The 21,526-nt window shown below is 35.4% G+C and overlaps 3 protein-coding genes across 7 annotated transcripts in view; 1 reads left to right on the top strand and 2 right to left on the bottom strand.

Annotated features, from left to right (window-relative positions):
* Window positions 1-1,296: 1,296 nt before the first annotated feature.
* Window positions 1,297-7,267, top strand: fgl2b (fibrinogen-like 2b). The gene is made up of 2 exons (XM_051100214.1): window positions 1,297-5,284; window positions 6,263-7,267. The coding sequence occupies exons 1-2, from the start codon at window positions 1,705-1,707 to the stop codon at window positions 6,964-6,966; spliced, it is 4,284 nt and encodes a 1,427-aa protein (XP_050956171.1). The 5' UTR covers window positions 1,297-1,704; the 3' UTR covers window positions 6,967-7,267.
* tmem60 (transmembrane protein 60) lies at window positions 6,670-10,432 on the bottom strand. Of its 4 annotated transcripts, XR_007825819.1 has the most exons (4): window positions 10,281-10,432; window positions 9,216-9,660; window positions 8,981-9,059; window positions 6,670-6,806 (listed from the first exon to the last, which is right to left on the bottom strand). XR_007825819.1 is itself a non-coding variant. In XM_051100251.1 (3 exons), the coding sequence occupies exon 2, from the start codon at window positions 9,621-9,623 to the stop codon at window positions 9,219-9,221; it is 405 nt and encodes a 134-aa protein (XP_050956208.1). In that variant the 5' UTR covers window positions 9,624-9,660; window positions 10,281-10,432; the 3' UTR covers window positions 7,516-9,059; window positions 9,216-9,218. The 4 variants fall into 4 exon arrangements, 2 of the variants coding, with proteins under 2 accessions (XP_050956208.1, XP_050956206.1); XR_007825818.1 differs by having other exon boundaries at window positions 8,981-9,660; XM_051100251.1 differs by lacking the exon at window positions 6,670-6,806 and having other exon boundaries at window positions 7,516-9,059.
* Window positions 10,433-19,015: 8,583 nt separating this feature from the next.
* The window catches only part of immp2l (inner mitochondrial membrane peptidase subunit 2), a 129,167-nt gene continuing 126,656 nt past the window's right edge, over window positions 19,016-21,526 (bottom strand). For both annotated transcript variants that reach the window (XM_051100248.1, XM_051100247.1), the window contains exon 6: window positions 19,016-19,424. In XM_051100248.1, the coding sequence (XP_050956205.1) occupies window positions 19,281-19,424 (144 nt within the window). In that variant the 3' untranslated portion in view covers window positions 19,016-19,280. The remainder of the gene's footprint in view (window positions 19,425-21,526) is intronic.

Genomic DNA, 21,526 nt, shown 5'->3' with positions numbered 1-21,526 from the left:
TATGTCATAAGTATGTTGCAGAAACACAAACATACGCTACCGGTCAAAAGTTTTTGAACAGTAAGATTTTAATGTTAAACAAGTAAGTTTCTTCTGCTTACCAAGCCTGCATTTATTTGATCCCAAGTACAGCAAAACAATTTTGAAATATTTTCACAAATGACAGATTTTTATTTGAATATATTTTAAAATGTAATTTTTTCCTGTGATTAAAGCTAAATTTTCAGCATTATTACTGCAGTCTTCAGTGTCATAATTCTTCAGAAATCATTCTAATATGCTGCTTTGCTGTTTAAGAAACATATACTATTATAAACTTTTTTTTTTCTTTTAATTCTTTCTTTGGATTCTTTAATGAATAGAAAGATCCAAAAATCAGCATTTATCTAAAATAAAAAGCTTTTGTAATTAACACAACACTATTCAAACGTTTGAAGTCAGTTTTTTTTTTTTTTTTTGGAAAATAAATTAGAAATGAATACTTTTATTTAGCAAGGATGCTTTAAATTGATCAAAAGTGTTGATAAAGACATTTATAATGTTAAAAAAGATTTCTGTTTCAGATAAATGCTGTTCTCGTAAACTTTCTATTCATCAAATAAATCTGAAAAAAATTCTACTCAGCTGTTTTCAACATAATAAATATTTTTTGAGCAGCAAATCAGAATACTAGAATGACTTCTAAAGGATCATGTGACTGGAGTAATGATGTTAAAAATTCAGCTTTGAAATCGCAGGAACAAATTACATTTAAAATATATTTAAATAGAAAACAGTTATTTTAAATAAAAATATTTCACAATTTTACTGTTTTTGCTGTACTTTGGATGAAATAAATGCAAATGAAATGAAAAAAAAAACAAAACAAAACAAAAAAAAAACATTAAAAATCTTACTGTTCAAAAACTTTTGACTAATAGCATACCTTGGAAAAAGTCCCGCCTGAATAGGGCTTTAGTTGCCTTTTAGCGTTACAATGCATCTCTGAATCTTCTGTGGCTTGTGTGCATATGTCTATGTGTGTGGGACATGCTTCTTTATTGGCAGGATGTTGGGAAGCTGCTGCCATCGTGATTCTCACACATATGCATATCTGCACATGTGAAAAAAGGAAATGACACATGCAGAGAATGCATTGTGTTCTAGATTAACGACTGATCGTAAGTGTGATGGATTTGATTAAACTTTAACGACAGCCAACACAAATGACTTTGACAAATCACATTGGGCCTCTCAGTTCTGATGCCCTTAAAAAGGTTCAAATAATGTGTGTATATGTATTTATTATTTTTAACTTGCTTACACCGTAAGCACATCAGTACAGTAAAATAAAACATCTATAACCAAGTTTTACACAGCGTAAAGTGCTATCCTGCTTTAAGAATCTTTAGAAAATTTAACTGGGGAAACAACATCAACACCACAAGACTAATTAATCTAAGTGTTGTCAGTAATCATTACATCCCTAATGAGCAAAGAAGGCACAGTAATTAGATAAATATTACTGATATATTAAGTAAATTCTGTGCTGACCATTCTGCTTGGAGGCTGTTACACTCCTCTGTTGAGAGTCATCACAGAGCATCGCCCCTCTCTGGGCTCTCACACTTCTATAAAGGGAGGTGGTCCTCCAGTCTCTGCTGATCTTTTTCTCTCACACACACTTCGACACATTGAACAGACCTGCTCACCATAAAGGATACCATGTGGCTCGCTGTGCTTTACATATGGGGAAGCCTGTTGACATTTTCTGTGTGTCACGTCTGCCCAGAGACCTCCGAGGACGTTGCTTCATGGGTAACGCTGAAGCCCCTGGGGCACTGCGGGGACGAGGAGAACTTGTGCCCTTACCGACTCACCCTTCCGCCTCTCTCCATCCAGCTTCCCAGGCCTTTAAGGGAGCTGGAGAAAATGGCCAAAGAGCTGCAGGACCTAAAGGATGTGGTGAACCAGCTGAGGAGGGACTGCCAAGAATGTAAGGACAGACAGAAAAAACACGACGAGGGTAAGGAAAAGAGACCTCAAAGTGGAGAGCAAGCGGTCCGGATCTTAACGTCAACCTTACTGCAAGAAGACACATCAGAAAGTGAGGGAACCATCAAGGATGGGATGAAGACGCTCAATCATTCCATTTTAGAACGCCAGGAATGGAACATTAACCCGAGGGTTGATCTAAACCAAGGCACCACAGATCAGATGTCTGAGATGAGCAGAGAAGTAAAAATATTTAACCCCTCACTTGATGAGACACCCGAGGACATTTCCAAGGTCAGACTCGTGTTCTCGCCCACACCTGAGGAGACAGAAAGGGAACTGAAGTCTAAGCGTAGAGAACTGATAGAATCGTCCCTTCCTAGAAGAACAGATGCCGTACAACCCCATGGGAAACAGCAACCAAACATTCTCAGAGATGGACATGCAAAGAACATCAGTGCCATACTGGCGGCGAGAAGAAGAGTGCAGAATGTGGCTGATCCGAATGGATCAAAGGGTGTTAACTGGAAGATAATGGATTTAAGCACATCAGCTGGGAATAGAAGGGTTGTGAAATTTCCTGGAGCAGGTGGACCACTGAGGCCAAGGGGGTCCTACATAAATGGTAGAGATGTTAAGATTACCAGTGAAGACAGACTGAAAAATGCTCCTTTGGTGAGGATCCACAATCTACAATCCGGAGACAACACGGTCAAGACTGAGCCAGAAGAGGATGGATATTCCCCAGTGAGAAGTGGAGTTATGCAGGTCAAGGAACCAAGTCCTCATATAACAAACAAAAAACCTGGAGCCCCCTCAACAAATGACCAAAACAATCAAGCCATCAGTAGGTTTTCTGGTCCTAGAACAGATGATGGACATGCCCTGAAAGATGCAAGCCAAGTAACAAAAGTTACGGAGGACAATTTAAGTAGAGTAAACAAGACTGGGATTACAACACTCCCAACAAATCTGAGGAAAGAAAACCAGGATGATGTAAGTCATGTATCCACAAATAAGTCACTCCCTAGTATTATGGACCAAGCTGAACAGCCAAACATAGTTAAAGAGGAAAAAAAGCACATGGGACAGAGTGAACGTCTGGTAGTTATTAGTAGTGCGGAAGAGACTAGCTCCAATGTGAACAGAGAGAGCTTGACTTTCCCAGAAAGACAGGTGGAAAATGAACATTTTCCAATTACAGAAACTAAAAACAAGCAAACTCTTTTAAAAATTCGGGATAAAGAAAGGAGAGTTTTGGTAGGAAGGACCAATTTACAAGCTGGGGACATGACGGTCAAGACTGAGCCAGAAGAGGCTGAATTTCCCCCAGCAAGGAGTGACGTTATACAGGAAGAGGAAACAAGTTCTCACATAGCAAACAGAAAACCTGGGACAGACAGTGGACTGACCCTGTCAACAGATGACCAAAACAAACAAGACATTAGTAGGTTTTCTGGTCGCAGAGCAGATGACGTACAAGGCCTCACAGATGCAAGCCAAGTAACTAAAGTTAGGGAGGAGAATTTGAGAAAAGTAAACAGGACTGGGATTAGAAGACTCCCAACAAATCCAAGGAAAGAAAACCAAGGTGATGTGAGTCACATAGCCACAAATAAGTCAGTCTCTAGTGTTACAATCCGAGGCAAACAGCCAAACATGGTTAAAGAGGAAAAGGAGGCAGAGATGGAGAGAGGAGAGGACTTGACTTTCCCAGGAAGACAGGTGGACAATGAAAAAAGTCTAAATCCAATCACAAAAACTAATCACAGACAAATTGGTTCCACATTTTTGGACAAGGCTGACAGCACTTCTAATGAAAGGACAGTTAATTCACTGTCTCCAGATCTTAAAGATCAGATGCAGCCAGGAACATTCATTGGAGGGACAAATGAACCTAACGTATTTAACTCACTGAGTGCAGGGACTATGAAGAAGGACATACCAAGCCTGGTGGAAAAAGATCTGGTGAAGCCCACCCCTGTCCAAACTATTAAGACTAAATCCGCTGATAGTACAGTGAGTAAGACCAGTAGGGTTCAACCACCTGTAGTAGGCCAGGGGACAAGGAGAATTTCAGTGACTCCACTCAAAGCTCCAGCTGAAGAGATACGTGAAGTCAGTCAAGACAACAAAAGATATGTGATGCCAAACCTGAGTAGACACCCCATTAGACATCCAACAACTGTGAATTCATCTAGAGTCAACAAACTAAGACAACGTAATGTGATGGACAACATGTCCGCAAACAGAAGTGCTGGGGCACATCCAAAGCTGTCATTTCCAGTCAGAAACAGTTATATTGCCAGGAGAAATGGCTCTGGAATAAGACCGAGCTATGTAAGGAGGCCAAACTTTCAAACTGAGCCAACCAGAGGCTTCAAGACAAAGGTAAACACATTGACTCAATTCCCTAGTCCCACTGGTGCAACTGAACAAGAACAAACAGAAGACATCAAACACATTCCGCAGGCGATGAGGTCAACTGTATTGGACAATCAGTGGTTAGAAAACAACAGTACTAAGTCACAAAATTCAGGAGACATACAAGATTTGGATAAGGTTCGACAAGGTAAGAACCAAGTTACAGACAACAGTGAGACTGTGTTGAGCTCAAACGTTGAGGATCCAAACACTCTGCAAAGAGGAGCCTCAACTTCACATACTGGTGGGAAAGAAAGCAGGATATTTAGTTTGGGAACTGCTGATTCCAGCAGCGAACACCTATTTGACATGGACAAAATCAGCAGTGGGAAGAAAGGAGAAACTGCATTAACTTTAAAGAAAGAGTTATCTAAGGAACCAGAAACAAATCTATTCACCACCTCGACAGTTTCTTTTACGGACATAGACCATGAAGACAGCACAAAGAGTATTCATAAAGTGACAAACGCTCTTGTTGAAATGGCTAAAAACATTAGCTGGGAAACGCCCGTAAGCTTTGAAAACACTGGAGCAACAAGAGAACTGGAACTTATTACATTTAATAACGACAGAGTAGAAGAAAACTCTGGGGACATATTATCTAACTCAAACAGTGCGGACACTGCCCAGGGTTACGGCGGAGAGGGCTACGCAATTCCAGTTGTTTTGGAAACGCTCAGAAATGTTGAAGAAATTAAAGGCTCAAAGCTTTTCTCACTCAGCCCAGAGGACACCGCTGAGGGGTTTCAATCGCATACAGCCAATGATGAGATGACAGAGAGAGAGCAAGAAGAGAACATCCACAGCACCTGTGGCAGTGATTGTCACACCACGTCAACCCAACAGTCCCCAACCCAGAACACGCCCCCAGTGGAATCTGGAAGAGGTGAGGAACTGTGTTATGCAACCCATGTTAATGTTAATTTATAAGAAGTATTTACTATTAATTCACACTTAAAAAGCCCTTCAGAGTGTTTATGGCAGCAGTGCATGTTTATTTGACACCAAGCTTAAGGTATAGTGGGACAAGTCAGTGTGACACTTTGTATAGACTATACCCTAAGTTTCAGCAGAGTGCAAACAGGGACACATGTCCAAAAATAACTACAGGTAAAATCTACTCAGATAATCATTTCATTAAAGTATCCTTCAACACATGTTCTGTGACCTCGTACTTTATCTTGATAGTGTGATAGGATTCCATAACAGGGCTAAGTGGATATGGATCCTCATCTGAGAAGCAGATGTTGTGGTTTCTGTGAAGAGGACCAGCTGTAGGCATCTTCTTTTATCTAATGTATCAGGATGTGGTGTCTTTGTTGAGCTTGACGAAAGGCTCAAAGACAAAGACTTCTTGCAATGCATAATTAATGCATGCAGAACTTCAGTACCATGCCTAGTGCCAAATTTACTTGTCTGGTAATTAGAGTCTGAAATTTGTCCCGATGTGGCTCAATGTAAACTCTTGAAATCATGGATAAATAAATCCAGGTGGTCCAAATTTCTATGTATACAATAGCTTTTGCATATCTTTTAAACAAAACCCTAAGTGTAGTCTGTCAAGTGTAGCTTTGTTGTTTGGGTCCAACAACAAAGACGGACAGAAAACAATTTGAGCGCATTTGTTTACAAATTCATATGACCCAGGTTTTCAGCTGAATGGTTTTTGTATCTGAACACTATTGAATTCATTTGCATTGTGCTTTGTAAGCAGTTATATAATAAAAGTGCCTTAAACCTTCTCTAGTAGAAAGAAGATATAAATGTAAGCATGCAGATTTAGGTTGCTTACACATTGACATTGCAATAGCATTTTTCATCCGCAAAGAATGAGGTAACCTAAAACAATTTTTATTGCCCTCAGAAAAAGGACCCGCACAAGACTGTGCTGATTACATTACGAAATCCCGAAGGAATGGTGTATATAGTGTAACGCCACAGCCAAGGAGCAGCATGTTTCCTGTTTTCTGTGACATGGAGTCCTCTGGAGGGGGATGGACTTTGATTCAGCATCGTTTTGATGGCAGCACAAGTTTCAATCGCACCTGGAACGAGTACAAGAATGGATTCGGTGAACTAACAGAGGAGTTCTGGCTTGGCAATGACAAGATTCACTTGTTGACAAAGGCGAAAAACATGTCATTGCGAATAGAAATCGAAGACTTTGAGGGCGTCAAAGAGTACGCACATTATGACCACTTCCATGTGGCCAATGAAAGCCAACAATACCGTCTGTCCATTGGTGGTTACTCCGGTACAGCTGGTAATGCCATGCAGTTTAGTAAGACCTACAATCACGACCAGAAGCTGTTCACCACTCCGGACAGAGACAATGACCATTATCCCTCGGGTAACTGCGGGGCCTATTACAGCTCAGGCTGGTGGTTTGATGCATGCATGTCTGCAAACTTAAACGGTAGATATTATCAATCAAAGTACAAAGGGGTACGTAATGGGATATTTTGGGGGACGTGGCACAACATTACAATGGAATATTACCCAACCAATGATAGGCAATCTTTTAAGACCGTTAAAATGATGATTAGACCTAAAAACTATGCTAAATAGTACACGAATCCGAAACTTACCAATCAAAATTAAGCTGTCTTTTAAAGTTATATGGTGAAAAAAGGCAAGTGCCTTAAGTATATTGCTACTCGTGTTACTGCTTTATTAATAGAAAATATGTGTGGTGTCAGAACTTGAATAAACATTGACAAATATTGTTTTGAACTGTACATATATGCATTAGTAGAATACATAGAATACACAACTGAGCCCTCTTGTGTTGCTTTGAAAATACTGTATTGCAGAAGACATATGAAACCATGCTCTTATATATTGTATTTTTTTTTAACTTACACTAAAATGTTTGTAAACCTGAGCTAATCCATGACTGTTTACATGGATATTTGATAAATTACTTGTCAGTTGTCTGCTTTTTATGCAAATAGCTGGATTTTACCAGCTGAATAAAAGCATCTGTAATTTTCCATTATTTTCATTGTATGTTGTACAAATTTTGAATTAACACCAAGTGTTATTTTCAAGCATTGTATGTATGTACACCCCAAACACATACCTTGTACAGACAATTCTTTCAAAGAATAAACTTCAATTTCAGTTAGAAAGGAGGAATATAATTTAATTACTTAAAATTAACTAATGAATAACTAGATTTCTACTGGATCTTTTGCTCCCTGTTGTTTTTTTTTTTACACCTTCTTGGAAACATTTGTAAATATAATACATTACCAGTCAAAAGTTTTTGAACAGTAAGAATTTCAATGTTTTTTTTTTTTTTTAGAAGAAGTCTCTTCTGCATTTCTTTGATCCAAAGTACAGCAAAAACAGTTAAATTTTGAAATATTTTTACTATTTAAAATAACTGTTTTTTCTAAAATGTAATTTATTCCTGAGATTTCAAAGCTGAATTTTTAGCATAATTACTCCAGTCACATGATCCATCAGAAATCATTCTAATATTTAGATTTGCTGCTAAACAACCACCACAACAAAACATTTATTATTATTATGTTGAAAACAACAGAGTATAATTCTTTTCAGGTTTCTTTGATGAATAGAAAGTTCAGAAGTACTGCATTTATCTGAAATAGAAATCTTCTGTAACATTATACATTTCTTTATAATCAATTTTTTTTTAATCAATTTAAGGCATCCTTGCTAAATAAAAATAATCATTTCTATAATTCTTTTATACTGACTCCAAGCTTTTGAATGTGGTGCTTAGAATTTTGAATTAAAATTTTAAATGTAGCGTTTAGCTTTTGAATTTAGTGTATGATGTTACAAAAGCTTTTTATTTTTAGATAAATCCTGATCTTTGGATCTTTCTAGTCATTAAAAAATCATGAAAAAAATGAACAACTGTTTTAAATATTGACAATAATAATAAATGTTTCTTGAACAGCAAATCAGTATATTAGAATGATTTTGGAAGGATCATGTAATACTGAAGACTGGAGTAATGATGCTGAAAATGTAGCTTTGATCACAAGAATAAATTACATTTTAAAATATATTCAAATAAAAAACAGACATTTGAAATAGTAAAAAAACCCTAAATTTTACTGTTTTTGCTGTATCAAATAAATGCGGGCTTGGTGAGCAGAAGAGACACATTTAAAATTTTACTCTTCAAAAGCTTTTGACTGGTAGTTTATTTGTCATAAAGAAAATAAATATACATCTTTTAATTACAAGGATGCTGTTATTACTTTTTATTATTCTTATTTACACACTCTGTACAAGAGAAATTAAAATTACATTTTGTAAACATGTATTATGCAAGTTCTGCAATGCAAAACAATAAGGGTATGATAAAGAAACACAGATTTATAAATATACACAAAGATTGTAGAACGTATGTCTTTTCCGTTAGCAAACCATGTTGTGTTACAGTACTGATTGAACAAACAGTGTGTATGCAGCACGTCAACGGTTATTTTTCAAATGTCCATTATGGTATGCCGCTAATGATCTCAGTGTTTCACTAAAATGCAATAAATATTCTGAGCAACATTCACAATCACTCATTTCTGTCACCTGAGTGGAAACTCACCACTGAGCCAAAATTGGTAACCCTGCCTGCATCACGGTGAACATGAAACGTAGGCTATTCAGCGTAGTCACTCTCGAGCCTGAAAGAAACAAGCAATTCCTGATAAAGAGCTTGAATTCGCTGTACATTCTTATTGTCCGTTATATATTCCCTTTTTTACGAATAACATCTACTTTCAAGATGATTTTATTCCTGAAGAATACAGTAAAGACTTCCGCTGGCTTTCAATGAATACCGTTCAGTCTCTTCTGAAGTGGAAAACATTGTAGCCCAACTCCACCATAGCTCCGATGAGCAGTGCCCACAGAGGGGTGCAAACCGAGCTCACCAAGATGTCCATTAGGTTCTGCAATTTGGCACACAGCATCAGACAAAATGCCAGCTTAAGCAGCATGGCCACGAGGTACCACACGCGCTTCTTCAAGTTCTCTGCCCCGTTGCGAGGGTCGAACCCCGGCTTGCAGCGGCCTGCCATTTTGACAATGAGCATGAGGAGGAGAATAAGATCAAAGGTCCAGACAGGAAGGAAGATGAGGAACCAGTTCCAGACGATCTTCCCGTCCAACTTCAGGACCAGCATGATAAGGAATATAAGCGTGAAGATCCATGTCAGGAGGACTCTTTGAGCAAGAGACATGTTCATTTGAAATGCTGGCCTAGTGGCACAGCATTAAGTTGATCTGAAAGAGACAAAAAGATTTAATATTGAAAATGTGAGTTCAATTAATTTAGAATTAATTAATAATATCAGTACTAATAGATTACACAACTAACAAATTGCATTAATATATTTTAAAAAATAAAAATAATGCCATATTTTGGTTACGTTGATAATATAAGCTGTATTAAAAACTGCATTATATATGTATATTTATTAAACATTAGCATATTTACTATGAACCATATAAGACATCACGCAATAATCACAAAAAGCTCAAACTCTTTTTTTTAATATCAATCGAACATTAAATTAACATCTTAACATACCACAATCGCCGATTTGTTCAAATGTAAACTGTTTTAGTTACAGCAAGTGCTTCTAAATTTATTTAACTACCCGTCAAGTTGTATTTAACACGTATATTAACGACTCACAGATGTTCGGTCTCAATAATAAACGAACGTTTGTTTTATTTATCTGTATTTTATCTTTACTGTCCCGTCCTGACACATTCTTAAAACGAAGGAGCTGTTCATTACTAGCACAAAACTAGCATACACACACCGGACTGCTTTATGTGTTTATGAAGGCAAACCGACGAAAAGGGAGATAAAACAACACATTGACGGAAAAGCTTACCTATGATGAAGACAACCCAGCTGGCCTTGCAGTCAGAGGGGTACACGATTAAAGCCGATGTCCCCTTTCCGGACTGTGTGTGTTTGAACATTGACGTTTTCAAAACAACTTCTCTTGAAGGAGTAAGTTGAGGTGTACTCAGCGCCACCTACCGGACTGGAGGACGCGCATTAAACAGTCAGAAATTCAGTTCAAGTCTATTAAATTGTATATCGTTCCAAAGAAAATGAACGATTGAAGTGTGCCTTACTAATTGTAAGATATGTATACGGGCCATTCTACAGAATTGGTCCAATTAGAGTTGGAAACGTCTTGAAAAAAAAAAATTATGTATGCAAATTGTATAATATCCTGGGTACACATTTCATTGTGCAGTTAATTCTCATGTTGTATTTTCAGAACGTTTTGGAATATTTGTCTACTCCACAAATTTGTCACAACCGATATTTTAACAATATTTTCAAGTGTAAATTATCAGATTTGTTGTATTTTGAATCCAAGTTTTCTTTGTAAAAGGCAAAAAGTTGATCATACTGATTTAAAAGCTAAGAATTGATTAGTTTGAATATACACTGAACCAAAAACTATCCTAAATCTTAGTTGGTGATTCAGTTTTGACAAAACTATGTTTCGGTAATGACAGTAACGCTTTGGTAGCGACCACATTACATTACAGAATTTTAACCCACATACTAAAACACTACTAAAACATACTAAAATACAAAAAATGGCATAACTGTACTAAAATTTTGTTTATTTACCCCCAAATATGAGGATTACGTGTTCCCTTTTGTCACTACAGAAACAACGATGACATGTTACGGTAGTTACTGTTTCGGTGTGACAATTTTAGATACTTTTTTATAGCAAGCTTATAGATGCTAATCAGCACATGGTTAGCTAGCACAGTTCTGAACAGTGGTAAACATATAAAAACTAAATGTTATGGAATAACTTCCAAAAAAGTGTGCTTAATTGCAGAAAAAAACTGGCAAAAAATTGGCTTGACGTTGGACGTTGGACATTCGCAAATTTAGGGACATAAAAGTGTTCGGTAGAGATGTTCCTTAAAGTTATAATATTTTTCAGACTTTTAAACATATTTACCTCAAAATGATGAGACCTATCTACTCACACCTTGTAGCTATGAGAGAGGGGGACACGTGAAAATTTCCTCATAAATGTATGGGTTTAGTTAAGCACACTAAAACATACACCGTTTCGGTAGTGACATGAAAATACAGGACACTTTTTTTTTACATGAAGTTTCATAATTTACAAAGAAAATATAAAATATATATTTTTGAACTCAAAAAGATATTTTTAAAACAACAATTAAAAAAAAACAAAAAAAACAATTCTGTAGAATGGCTTGGATAAATTTTGATTTCTCATGAAGTCAGGTCAGATATTCGTTAAAATTTAATAACACATTAAAATTCGGTTTGTTGTTTACTAAACGCTACTGTATAACGACAGAACACTTCGACTGTATGACATATCCCTGGTGAAAAAAACAGCATATGCTGGTATGCAGGGATGTAGCATGGGACCATTCAGTAACACTTTTGCGTCTTTTTTCAAAAGCTTTATATGGATGAGTACGACTGAAAATATCTGAGTATTTCTTTGAATATCTCCGTTTGTGCTCTAAACGGAGCATACGGCATTAGAACAAAAAAAGGTGAGTAAATTATGACTTAATTTCATTTTTGGTTGAACTCTCTCTCTCTCTTTTAGCTGGTATGTCCATTTGGTAGCTAAGATTTAATCTCATTTTCCGTCTAAAAAACAAAAACAGGATTAAGCAGGAGTGGTAAAACAATACATTTACATCGTTCGAAATGTAAGAATATTCCTACAAATAAAAATATTCCCTTGACGTCTTTATTCAGCCTCAAGATGGCACTGTTTTACTATTTTGAGTTCTGTTAGGTGACATTGCTAGCAAACTGCTCGTTAGTGAGGCTTCAGAGATGATTTTGCCGTTAAAAGAATATACATGAATCATTATCATTTATGCCTCTGTAAAAGAAACATTTGTCTTTTTCCGTGCACCTTAATTGCTATGAGAGTACAGGAGGATCTCCCCCTCAGGATCAAAGAAAACTTTTCCGATTTCTGTCAGGTTGATGCCACACCTGAGATAACGATCAAAACCCACTAATATCCAATATGCTATTACAATTACCTGTTCTAAAATAGCCTTTAGGGTCCAGACAAGAAGGTGCAGGGTGCATTGATAGTGCACAAAAAGCCACATCCATGCCCAATCAGTTAATGAGCTTATTACCCTTTGCAAATGTCCTGTTGTGGCTGCCATTACTGAGGCCTTAAGGGGGTGTCAGCACAAAAGCCAGGTAATAATACAGCGGCTTCTTTGCTCCGTGTTGCTTATCAGTGAAACCACACAACTGCAAGCTGCCTTGAGGCCCTGAGCTGAGGACGCTGTTTTAATTGGGTCAGTCTGATTCTGCAGCCTGTTGCCACCACATGAGTGAACAGAGAGCTGGAAAAAGCAACACTCTGCCTTTTTATGAGGATGCACAAGGTGTTTCAGACTACACACACACCTGGAACAGTCTGTTGCTCCATTATGAAGATTTACCACAGTTCTTGCATAGTAAAAAGTAGCATTTATAGTAGGATCATACTCAGTGTTGGGGGTAACGCGTTACAAGTAATGCAAATTACATAATCGGATTAATATTTCAAGTAATAATAAAGTAACATTACTTTTTTTCATTTACAAGAAAATATTTAAGTTGTCAAATAAGCAATGCCAGTTACTTTGTTTTCCATGTTTTGACTGACAGCTGTCCTGTCGCCATGTTGAGAGAAATCGGGAGTAAGTGCAGAGGTGTTATGTGCGCTGTGTAAACATGATGTTACTGTAGGTCTAGTCTAAATGTCAACATGTATTTACTCATCTCACATGCACAAAATCAAATTCAGTATTCCTCAGAATTAATTAAAAAACCCTCAGAATATGACACAAACCTACAATAATTAATAGCTAAATAACATAAATATCCTTTATGTATTTAATCCCATTTTAAAAACCATAAAAAGTAACTAAGTAACATAATTAGTTACTTTTTTTAGAGTAACGCAATACTGCAACATAAACACACTACTTTCCATAAAAAAAACAAGGCAACGTAATTAGTTACTTTTTTAGAGTAATGCAATATTGTAACATAACACATTACTTTCCATAAAACGTAACTAAGTAACATAATTAGTTACTTTTTAGAGAGTAACGCAATATTGCAACATAACACATTACTTTCCATAAAACGTAACAAATGTAATTAGTCACTTTTTTTAGAGAGTAACGCAATACTGCAACATAACACATTACTTTCCATAAAACGTAACTAAGTAACATAATTAGTTACTTTTTTGGGGAGTAACAGGATATATACAATTCATTTCTTTTAGAAGTAGCTTTCCTCAACACTGATCGTAGTAACCACAGGTAAAACCACTATACTAGTTACAATGCTCTAATCTATAGCTTCCGGTTCATTATTTGCTATAGTGAAATAAAGAATTACAATGTGCAGTAAACAATAATACTGTTTTGCACTACAAACCAGTGTGCTTATAATTAAGATAATACATTAAAATAACATGGTAAGACACACCAATTTGCAATATTAATCAGCAAACAAGTTGTTTTGTACAGCAAAAAATAGCTGGACGTAGATGAGACCTGAAGCCAGAACCATAAAGTGGTTATTTTACTCTTATTTTAAGAAAAAGGAGGATAGATTCAATGTAATTTTTTAAAATGAAAATTAGAAAATGCATTCCCTTCCTTAGATTATGCCACAATATATTTATTCAAGAAACATTTTTGTTATTATCACTGCTGTAAACAGCTGTGCTGCTTCATATTCTTGTGGAAACCGTGATTGATTTTACTTATTTTTTCCATGAACAGAAAGTTCAAAAGAAAGAAATTTATTTGAAATAGATCATTTTGCAATATTATCAACAGGGGGAAAATGGGGAAAGTTACTTTAGTGACACTTTAGAATAAGGAACACATGTTTACTATTAACTAAGAGTTTTTCCAAATCAAACTCCTTATATGCTGCTTATGAATAGTTAGTAAATTAGTTGTTAAGTTTAGGTATGGGATGGATTAAGGGATCTAAAATATGGTCCTAATAAGCAACTAGTTAACAGTGAGAATTGGTCCTTAAAATAAAGCATTACCATTGCTTTTAAAAGTAATGCATTGCAATATTGCGTTACTCCATGAAAAAGTAACTAATTCATCACTTTTAATGGAAAGTAATGCGTTACGTTACTTTTGGGAAAACAAAAATTAACTTGCGTTACTTACTTGAGAAAGTAACTCAGATATTTTGTTGTAAATTTAAAAGTAACGTGTTACTTTACTAGTTACTTAAAAAAGTAATCTGATTATGTAATGTTAATTTGTTACCCCCAACACTAATTAGAAATGTCTTTAATGTTTTTTTTTCATAGTATTCTTTTTTTTTTTTTTAAACTGTACTGTATTACAGTTTCCAAAAATAATATTAAGCATCACAACTGTTTTTCCAGTCTTAACTGGTTTATGAACTGCTATCATTTTAAAATTACATCATACAGTGACACTAAGGGCTAAGAAAAGATTATCCTTATCTGGCCTTTGCATAATTTGTTCCTGCAATCTGGCACAACTTCATGCATTGAATTTGAGTATGAATATTTCGAATTAAGGTAAAGATGAAGTCCTGTATATTTCTGTGCCAAGCACAGCTGCACAGTAAATATTAAAAATATTCCCTGTAGTACGGCGTCACACGTATAACTGAGCTTTGTGGCTTTGTCTATTTTTAAACATATTTTGGCGACAAAAAAAATATATAATAAAACCATTTGGCGTTCTAACCTGAACATATGGCATGACAAAATTCAATGTCTACAAAATGGGACAAAAATAAAAATCTTTATTTACTCACCTTCATATCATTCCAAACCTGTATAATTTGATTTCTTCTTGGAACACAATGATTTCTTCTTTTTTTTACACAATGAAAGTGAATAGCCTCCATTCACCTTAATTGTAAGAAATCAAATATATTTGCTTGAACATAACACTAAATGATCTCTCAGTGTATTTTTTGTCCCACACTAAGACCGGATTTTCCAGTTATCTTTCAAGCTGGATGTAGGAAAAAATGTAGTTCCGAGTTGACTGGAACACAGCATAACCCCATTTAAAAACATATGATGAACTACATGCAAGATCTCCAGTACAACAGCTTCATGTGAAAGAAACAGTTCAGCTTGCATTTACATCAACATCCAAAGCGCACATCTCTGTGACTCTGTAAGGTAAATTCAATTTGGGGTTTCAATTTCCTCTTGTGGGTATGTAATGCGGTTGTCATGTTCAATGAGAAATTGCTTCCCCTCGGAAGAGCTTTGCGGGAACTGAAATAGGCTGCTATGACATGCTCGTTCCCCGTGTCCTTCTAGAGAAGATTAAAAGCTTGATATCGAAATCATGCTTCGTCACCAATGCAAGACATCTTATTTACTCCGAATGCAGAGTGTCAGACGTGAAAAACACGTTTCCGTCGTACACGCGCATACACCGTTTCAAATCAAGGATCTTCAAGCACCGCTTGGCTACAGCTCCATTATCTCCAGTTCCTACAGTATCCTAAGATTTGTGCCTATTCCTCGGCGTTCTTCAGCCCTAGGGCTGTCTGTGTTGATTTATGTTTGACAGCCATTGAACTCATCACAGCCTTGTGCGAAATATCCGTATTGACCTGTGGCCACTCACATTAAATCCTATCGAGTTTAGTCTTGCATGATGTTCGACCCCCTCGAGGAAGCCTGTCTTAGTGCAATCGGAAAATTCATAGTTATAGCATTTAAGCGCAAATCTATCTTAGGCAGCATGAGATCAATATAAAATTGCAGCCATTTGTGCTTTCACGTTGGATTTGTGCATATGAAAATACTTCATCCGCAGCACAGAACAGGTGGATATGCCTGATATGACATTGAGACGAACATAAGCAAAAGGTTAATCTGACTTAGTAAATGTAGTGGCATTAATGGTTGCAAATAGCTGCCTTATAAAGACTGACCACTCCAAGAATGAGTTTATGTGCAAGTAACAGTATACACCCAAAAATAAACATTTGCTGAAAATTTCATCATTGCAGGCCATCCACATTGTAGATGAGTTTGTTTGTTCATTGCAACAGGTTTAGCATTATATTACATTAGGGCTGCAACAATTCCTTAATTCTATTCAAGTATTTGGTTTTAAAAAAAATCCTTGACTGCATTTTGCCCATGTTGAATAATCTGCAAAATACCGGATGTGGCACATTCCACATATTAAACCCATTTAAAAGCATAATAAAGCATTATGCTATTAAGAATTCATAAACACTTGATTCAATTAAATAAATATATGCAATGCAGATTATAATATATATATATATTATAATATATGTGACCCTGGACCACAAAACCAGTCTTAAGTAGCACGGGTATATTTGTAGCAATAGACAAAAATACATTGTATGGGTCAAAATTATCGATTTGTCTTAATATTATTAGGATATTAAGTAAAGATCATGTTTCATGAAGCTATTGTAAATTTCCTAGCATAAATATATCAAAACTTAATTTTTGATTAGTAATATGAATGGCTAAAAACTTCATTTTGACAACTTTAAAGGTGATTTTCTCAATATTTAGATTTTTTTTTGCACCGTCAGGTTTCAGTTTTTCAAATAGTTGTGTCTTGGTCCAAATACTGTCCTATCCTAACAAACCACACATTAATAGAAAGCTTATTTATTCAGCTTTCAGATAATGTATAAATCTCAGTTTCAAAAATATGAAATAGATTGTTTTTGTGGTCTAGGGTCATATATGCACTTTAATTATTTACATGCGTGTAGGTTACGTGCGAGCTTGTGAGAGCGGCTCCGTTCACAGTAAATGCTGCTACACAATCTGTTATCATTTGCATGTGTGGAGCGTCTCAAACTCCATCTCTGCATATCGTTGTGAGTTTGGGTTTATTATAACGTTCACATGGAAACGCAATTTGGGCGATTTCATCAGAGGTAAATAAATAAATAAGGTAAATAATTTATGAACCTACACAAACACAGGAGAATACATCATTATCTTACTCAATATGCTAACTGTTCATTGCGATTTCAAAATAAAGGTTTAAACCCTCCCTCTGAGTTTATATATATTTTTATGTCCACATATTCAAGAAATTACAGTGGCTGTAGCTTTTCTATCAGAAAGAAATGGCCAAATATTAAAGATTAAGTGTAAAAATAATTGTAAGGCCGTTGCCGCCTTCTGCAGGCATTTGTTACTGTATAATGCATAATGCACATTAGCTCTACTGTTTATAATGCATTATGTATTTTAACAGTTTTGTTAATTAAAACCATGATTACTTGCTTTTGATACTTTATTTGAATTAATTATTATTGCCTAATTGCTATTACATACATTTTAAGTCATTTTAATGGCTATTGTTCACTTAGATCTATTTTTATTATTACAAAAAAAAAAAAAAATTATCCGATTACTTGATTAATCATCAGAATAATCAACAGATTACCAAAATAATTGTTAATGACAGCCCTACTTACATGCTCATCAGTGGATCCTCTGCAGTGAATGGGTGCCATCAGAATGAGCGTCCACACTGGTGACAAAAGTAAAACACACTCCAATCCATCCATTAATATATTGAGAAATGAAAAGCTGCATGTTTGTAATAAATCCATCATTAAGTCATTTTATCTTTTAAACTGTTGCTTCTGTGCTTGATCTTTGCATATTTCTCTCCTGATTCAGATGAGACAACTTTTTCGCTAGAGAAAGCAATATTATGGGTTGAGAAAACATCGTAATGACATATTTGCTTATTACAAATAAGCATCTTTTTTGTGGAGTACTTGTGGATCACTGTCATGTTTATCAGCTGTTTGGACTCATTGTGACGGCACCCATTCACTGCAGTGCATCAATTGGTGAGCAACCAACGTCATGTGATGTAATTTCTCTAAATCTGTTCTAAATCTTAGCCTGAGTGAGTACATTTTTGGGTGAACTACTGCTTTAAGACACATTTGCAACACTTTTATTAGCCACTTTTAAAGCTCACAATCGAGGACAGTTGTCTAAACACTTTTTTTTTTTTTTTACTTAGAAATCAAAAATCTTAAGAGAACCCATTGAGTAACCTTTAATATAAATATGTATTTGGATAAATAATATATAACAAAAAATGCCACTTTTATTAAATATATATAACAAAACAGAATAACTAACAAAACAACAAAAAAATTCTACTACAGCATTTTAAAATGTGGCGTTTATAGCATGATATTCTAATAAACAGAAAGACAAAACTTTTTTTTTGTAATGCAATACAAATATTTTAATTTACTCACATTTTGTATATTACAATACAAATTTATATTAAAAGTAACTGGTTCTCTAAGGTGGTTTTTAGCAATTTTTATGTAATAAGTAAAATTAGGTGTTTTATAAACCCCTCTATCTATATGTGTGTGTGTGTGTGTGTGTGTGTGTGTGTGTGTGTGTGTGTGTGTGTGAGTGCGATTTATATATATATATATATATATATATATATATATATGTTCATACACACTGTCCTTTAAAAATAAATCTTCAGATAGTCAGATAACTGTATGACAAGGTGTTTTATTATTAAAAACTAAGAGTATAATACCTGATCACTGAATTGATATGGACCTGACAAAAGGATCAAGAATATATACAGCTGACAATAATCGCCAAAACTGTGGCTAAAAACTGGAAAGTCTTTCTTGGGCTCTGATTTGGCCCACATACAGTAGTTTCAGCAAGAACATTTCTATAGTTCATACTGTAGTATGTGATATACATTTACTGTACATGAGGGTTGACATGGTTGTATAATTGTCCTTCAGTTCAGTCATCATATCCGTCTTCCTTTGCTCCATTCCAATTTAAAAGTGGTCTTCGTTCTGGAGGGACAGACGGCTCGATCCGCTGCCACCGACTGGGCGGCCAGATGATGTGAGACGCCCGACCATGAACAAGACCGAGAGAAACCTGTGGAGATCAGAATCATCAAGGCTCTGCTTATAAACTACCATGAAAAGCTCTGTAAAGTCAAACAAAATGGTCTATTTCTTAAGGAGAAAGTAGCTTTTGATAGACTGCCGTTTAACAAAGAGCAACTGGAACAAGAATTACGTGCTTTTCTCATCTAGTGAATACAAAGCAATACATCTCCAGCTAGGAGAGAAAGGGACCTCATTGCTTTTTATAGCCAGAAGGACATGGGAGAGAATCCAACAAGCTCCCAAAAACCTTGATTTGGAGGGTACTGTAAATACCTGTGGGGTTTGGAGGGACTTGAAGGGGTGATAATGTACTCACCTGCAGAGGATGATACAGACTTCCACAAATCTTCGGGTTTAACAGCATGACAAGATCACAAAAGTCTGAAATACTACAGAGAAGCTCTGAGAGGAACCTCCAGTATCACTGATAAGCTATTATAGCTTTTGTTAATATTTAGAATTAGATTTTAATGTTATATTTTCTGTTTTCATTATAATTTTTGTTAAAATTTTAGTCTATCTATTAGTGCTGTTAAATGATTAATCACATCGAAAACAGATGTTTTTGTTTACGTAATTTATGTGTGTGTACTGTGTATATTTATTATGTATATATAAATATACACACATGCATGTATACATTTAAAAAAAATAAGTTATGTTTATATATTAAACATATTTATATATAATATAAATTATATGACTATAAATATATACATGTAAATACATATAAGTATTTTTTTTAATATTTACTGTATGTGTGTATTTATATATACATAATGTATATACACACATTACAATATTACATAAACAAAAACTTTTATTTTCGTTTGACAGCACTAATATATATATATATATATATATATATTGCAAGCAGCAATGGGGCCAAACACACAGAGGTAAAACAAAGAGCTAAGGAGCAGTTTTTAATTAATCAGTAAAAAAGGCAGGATTGGAAACCCCTATTAAAGGCATTTGTTGATACAGAATTTTACTACCAACTCAAAACTAAAGATGCTAAAAAAGCCAGAGAAAGGTCCAAATCTAACAAGACCAATCTTATGATTTTTGGTGAAACTGGTCAGAAGTTTTAAGCAGAAATGTAAATTTTTTAGTTTTAATCTTTTGACCAGTAGGTGGTGCTGTGCCGAAAAATACTAATGCTTGTTATAATACATAGCAAGTATGGTCAGAATCCACTAAAGCATTGTGGAGATACAGCCTCAATTCCAAAGTTAACGCACTTTAACGCACAAAAAGCTTTCGACAACTTTCTGCCAGAACGCTCTGAAGATGATCTGAGCCAATTTTGGTGAAGGGCGAGTTTGAAAAAGTACATTTTTCTGAAAATTCAAAATTGCAAAAAATCTTGATCATAGAAATTTAAATTTTTGTATGCGTTCGACTCGGTATGAGCCAAGGAATCAGAGGAAAAAATTAATTTTGACCTTATGGATCAATTATTATTAGCAGAAACATGAGTACAAATTTGGCCTGTTGGCGGTGCTAGAGAGTTTGAGTAAGACACTCCAAATTTACTGTGGTTAATGATGTGTCCTCTACACGTGTACCAATTTCATAACTTCAAATTTCATAATTTCATAACTTAAGATTCATTACAACACACTAAAGTGTTTGAAAAATATGTTACCACAAAATTTGTAATGGTCTGCTTTCAAAATGGCTGACATAGGAAAATTTGGTAGCGTTTGATTCGGTATACTGCTCTCAATGAATGACCAGCAGGTGGCGCTGTGCCCCATCTACTCATGTGCCCTCAGGCTATGCTTGGTATAACATGTACCAAGTTTGGTCTGAATCCATTAAAGTGTTGCAAAGATACAGCCTTGTGGCCATTTATGAGTGAATTTTGTCAAATTCATTAACGCACTTTATGAAAACGGTTTGGTATATCAAAAAGCTTTTGACAACTTTCTGCCAGAATTCTCTGAAGATGATCTGAGCCAATTTTGGTGAAAGACCAGTTTGAAAAAGTACAGTTTTCTTAAAATTCAAAATTGTGAAAAATCTTGACCATAGAAATTAAATTCTGTTATGCATTCGCTCTGTATGAGCCAATGAATCAGA

The sequence above is a fragment of the Labeo rohita genome, chromosome 25 (genome assembly GCF_022985175.1).
Source record: "Labeo rohita strain BAU-BD-2019 chromosome 25, IGBB_LRoh.1.0, whole genome shotgun sequence".
Taxonomy (NCBI): domain Eukaryota; kingdom Metazoa; phylum Chordata; class Actinopteri; order Cypriniformes; family Cyprinidae; genus Labeo; species Labeo rohita.
The sequence above is the reverse complement of the archived record's forward strand: the minus strand, read 5'-3'. Positions and strand labels throughout refer to the sequence as shown.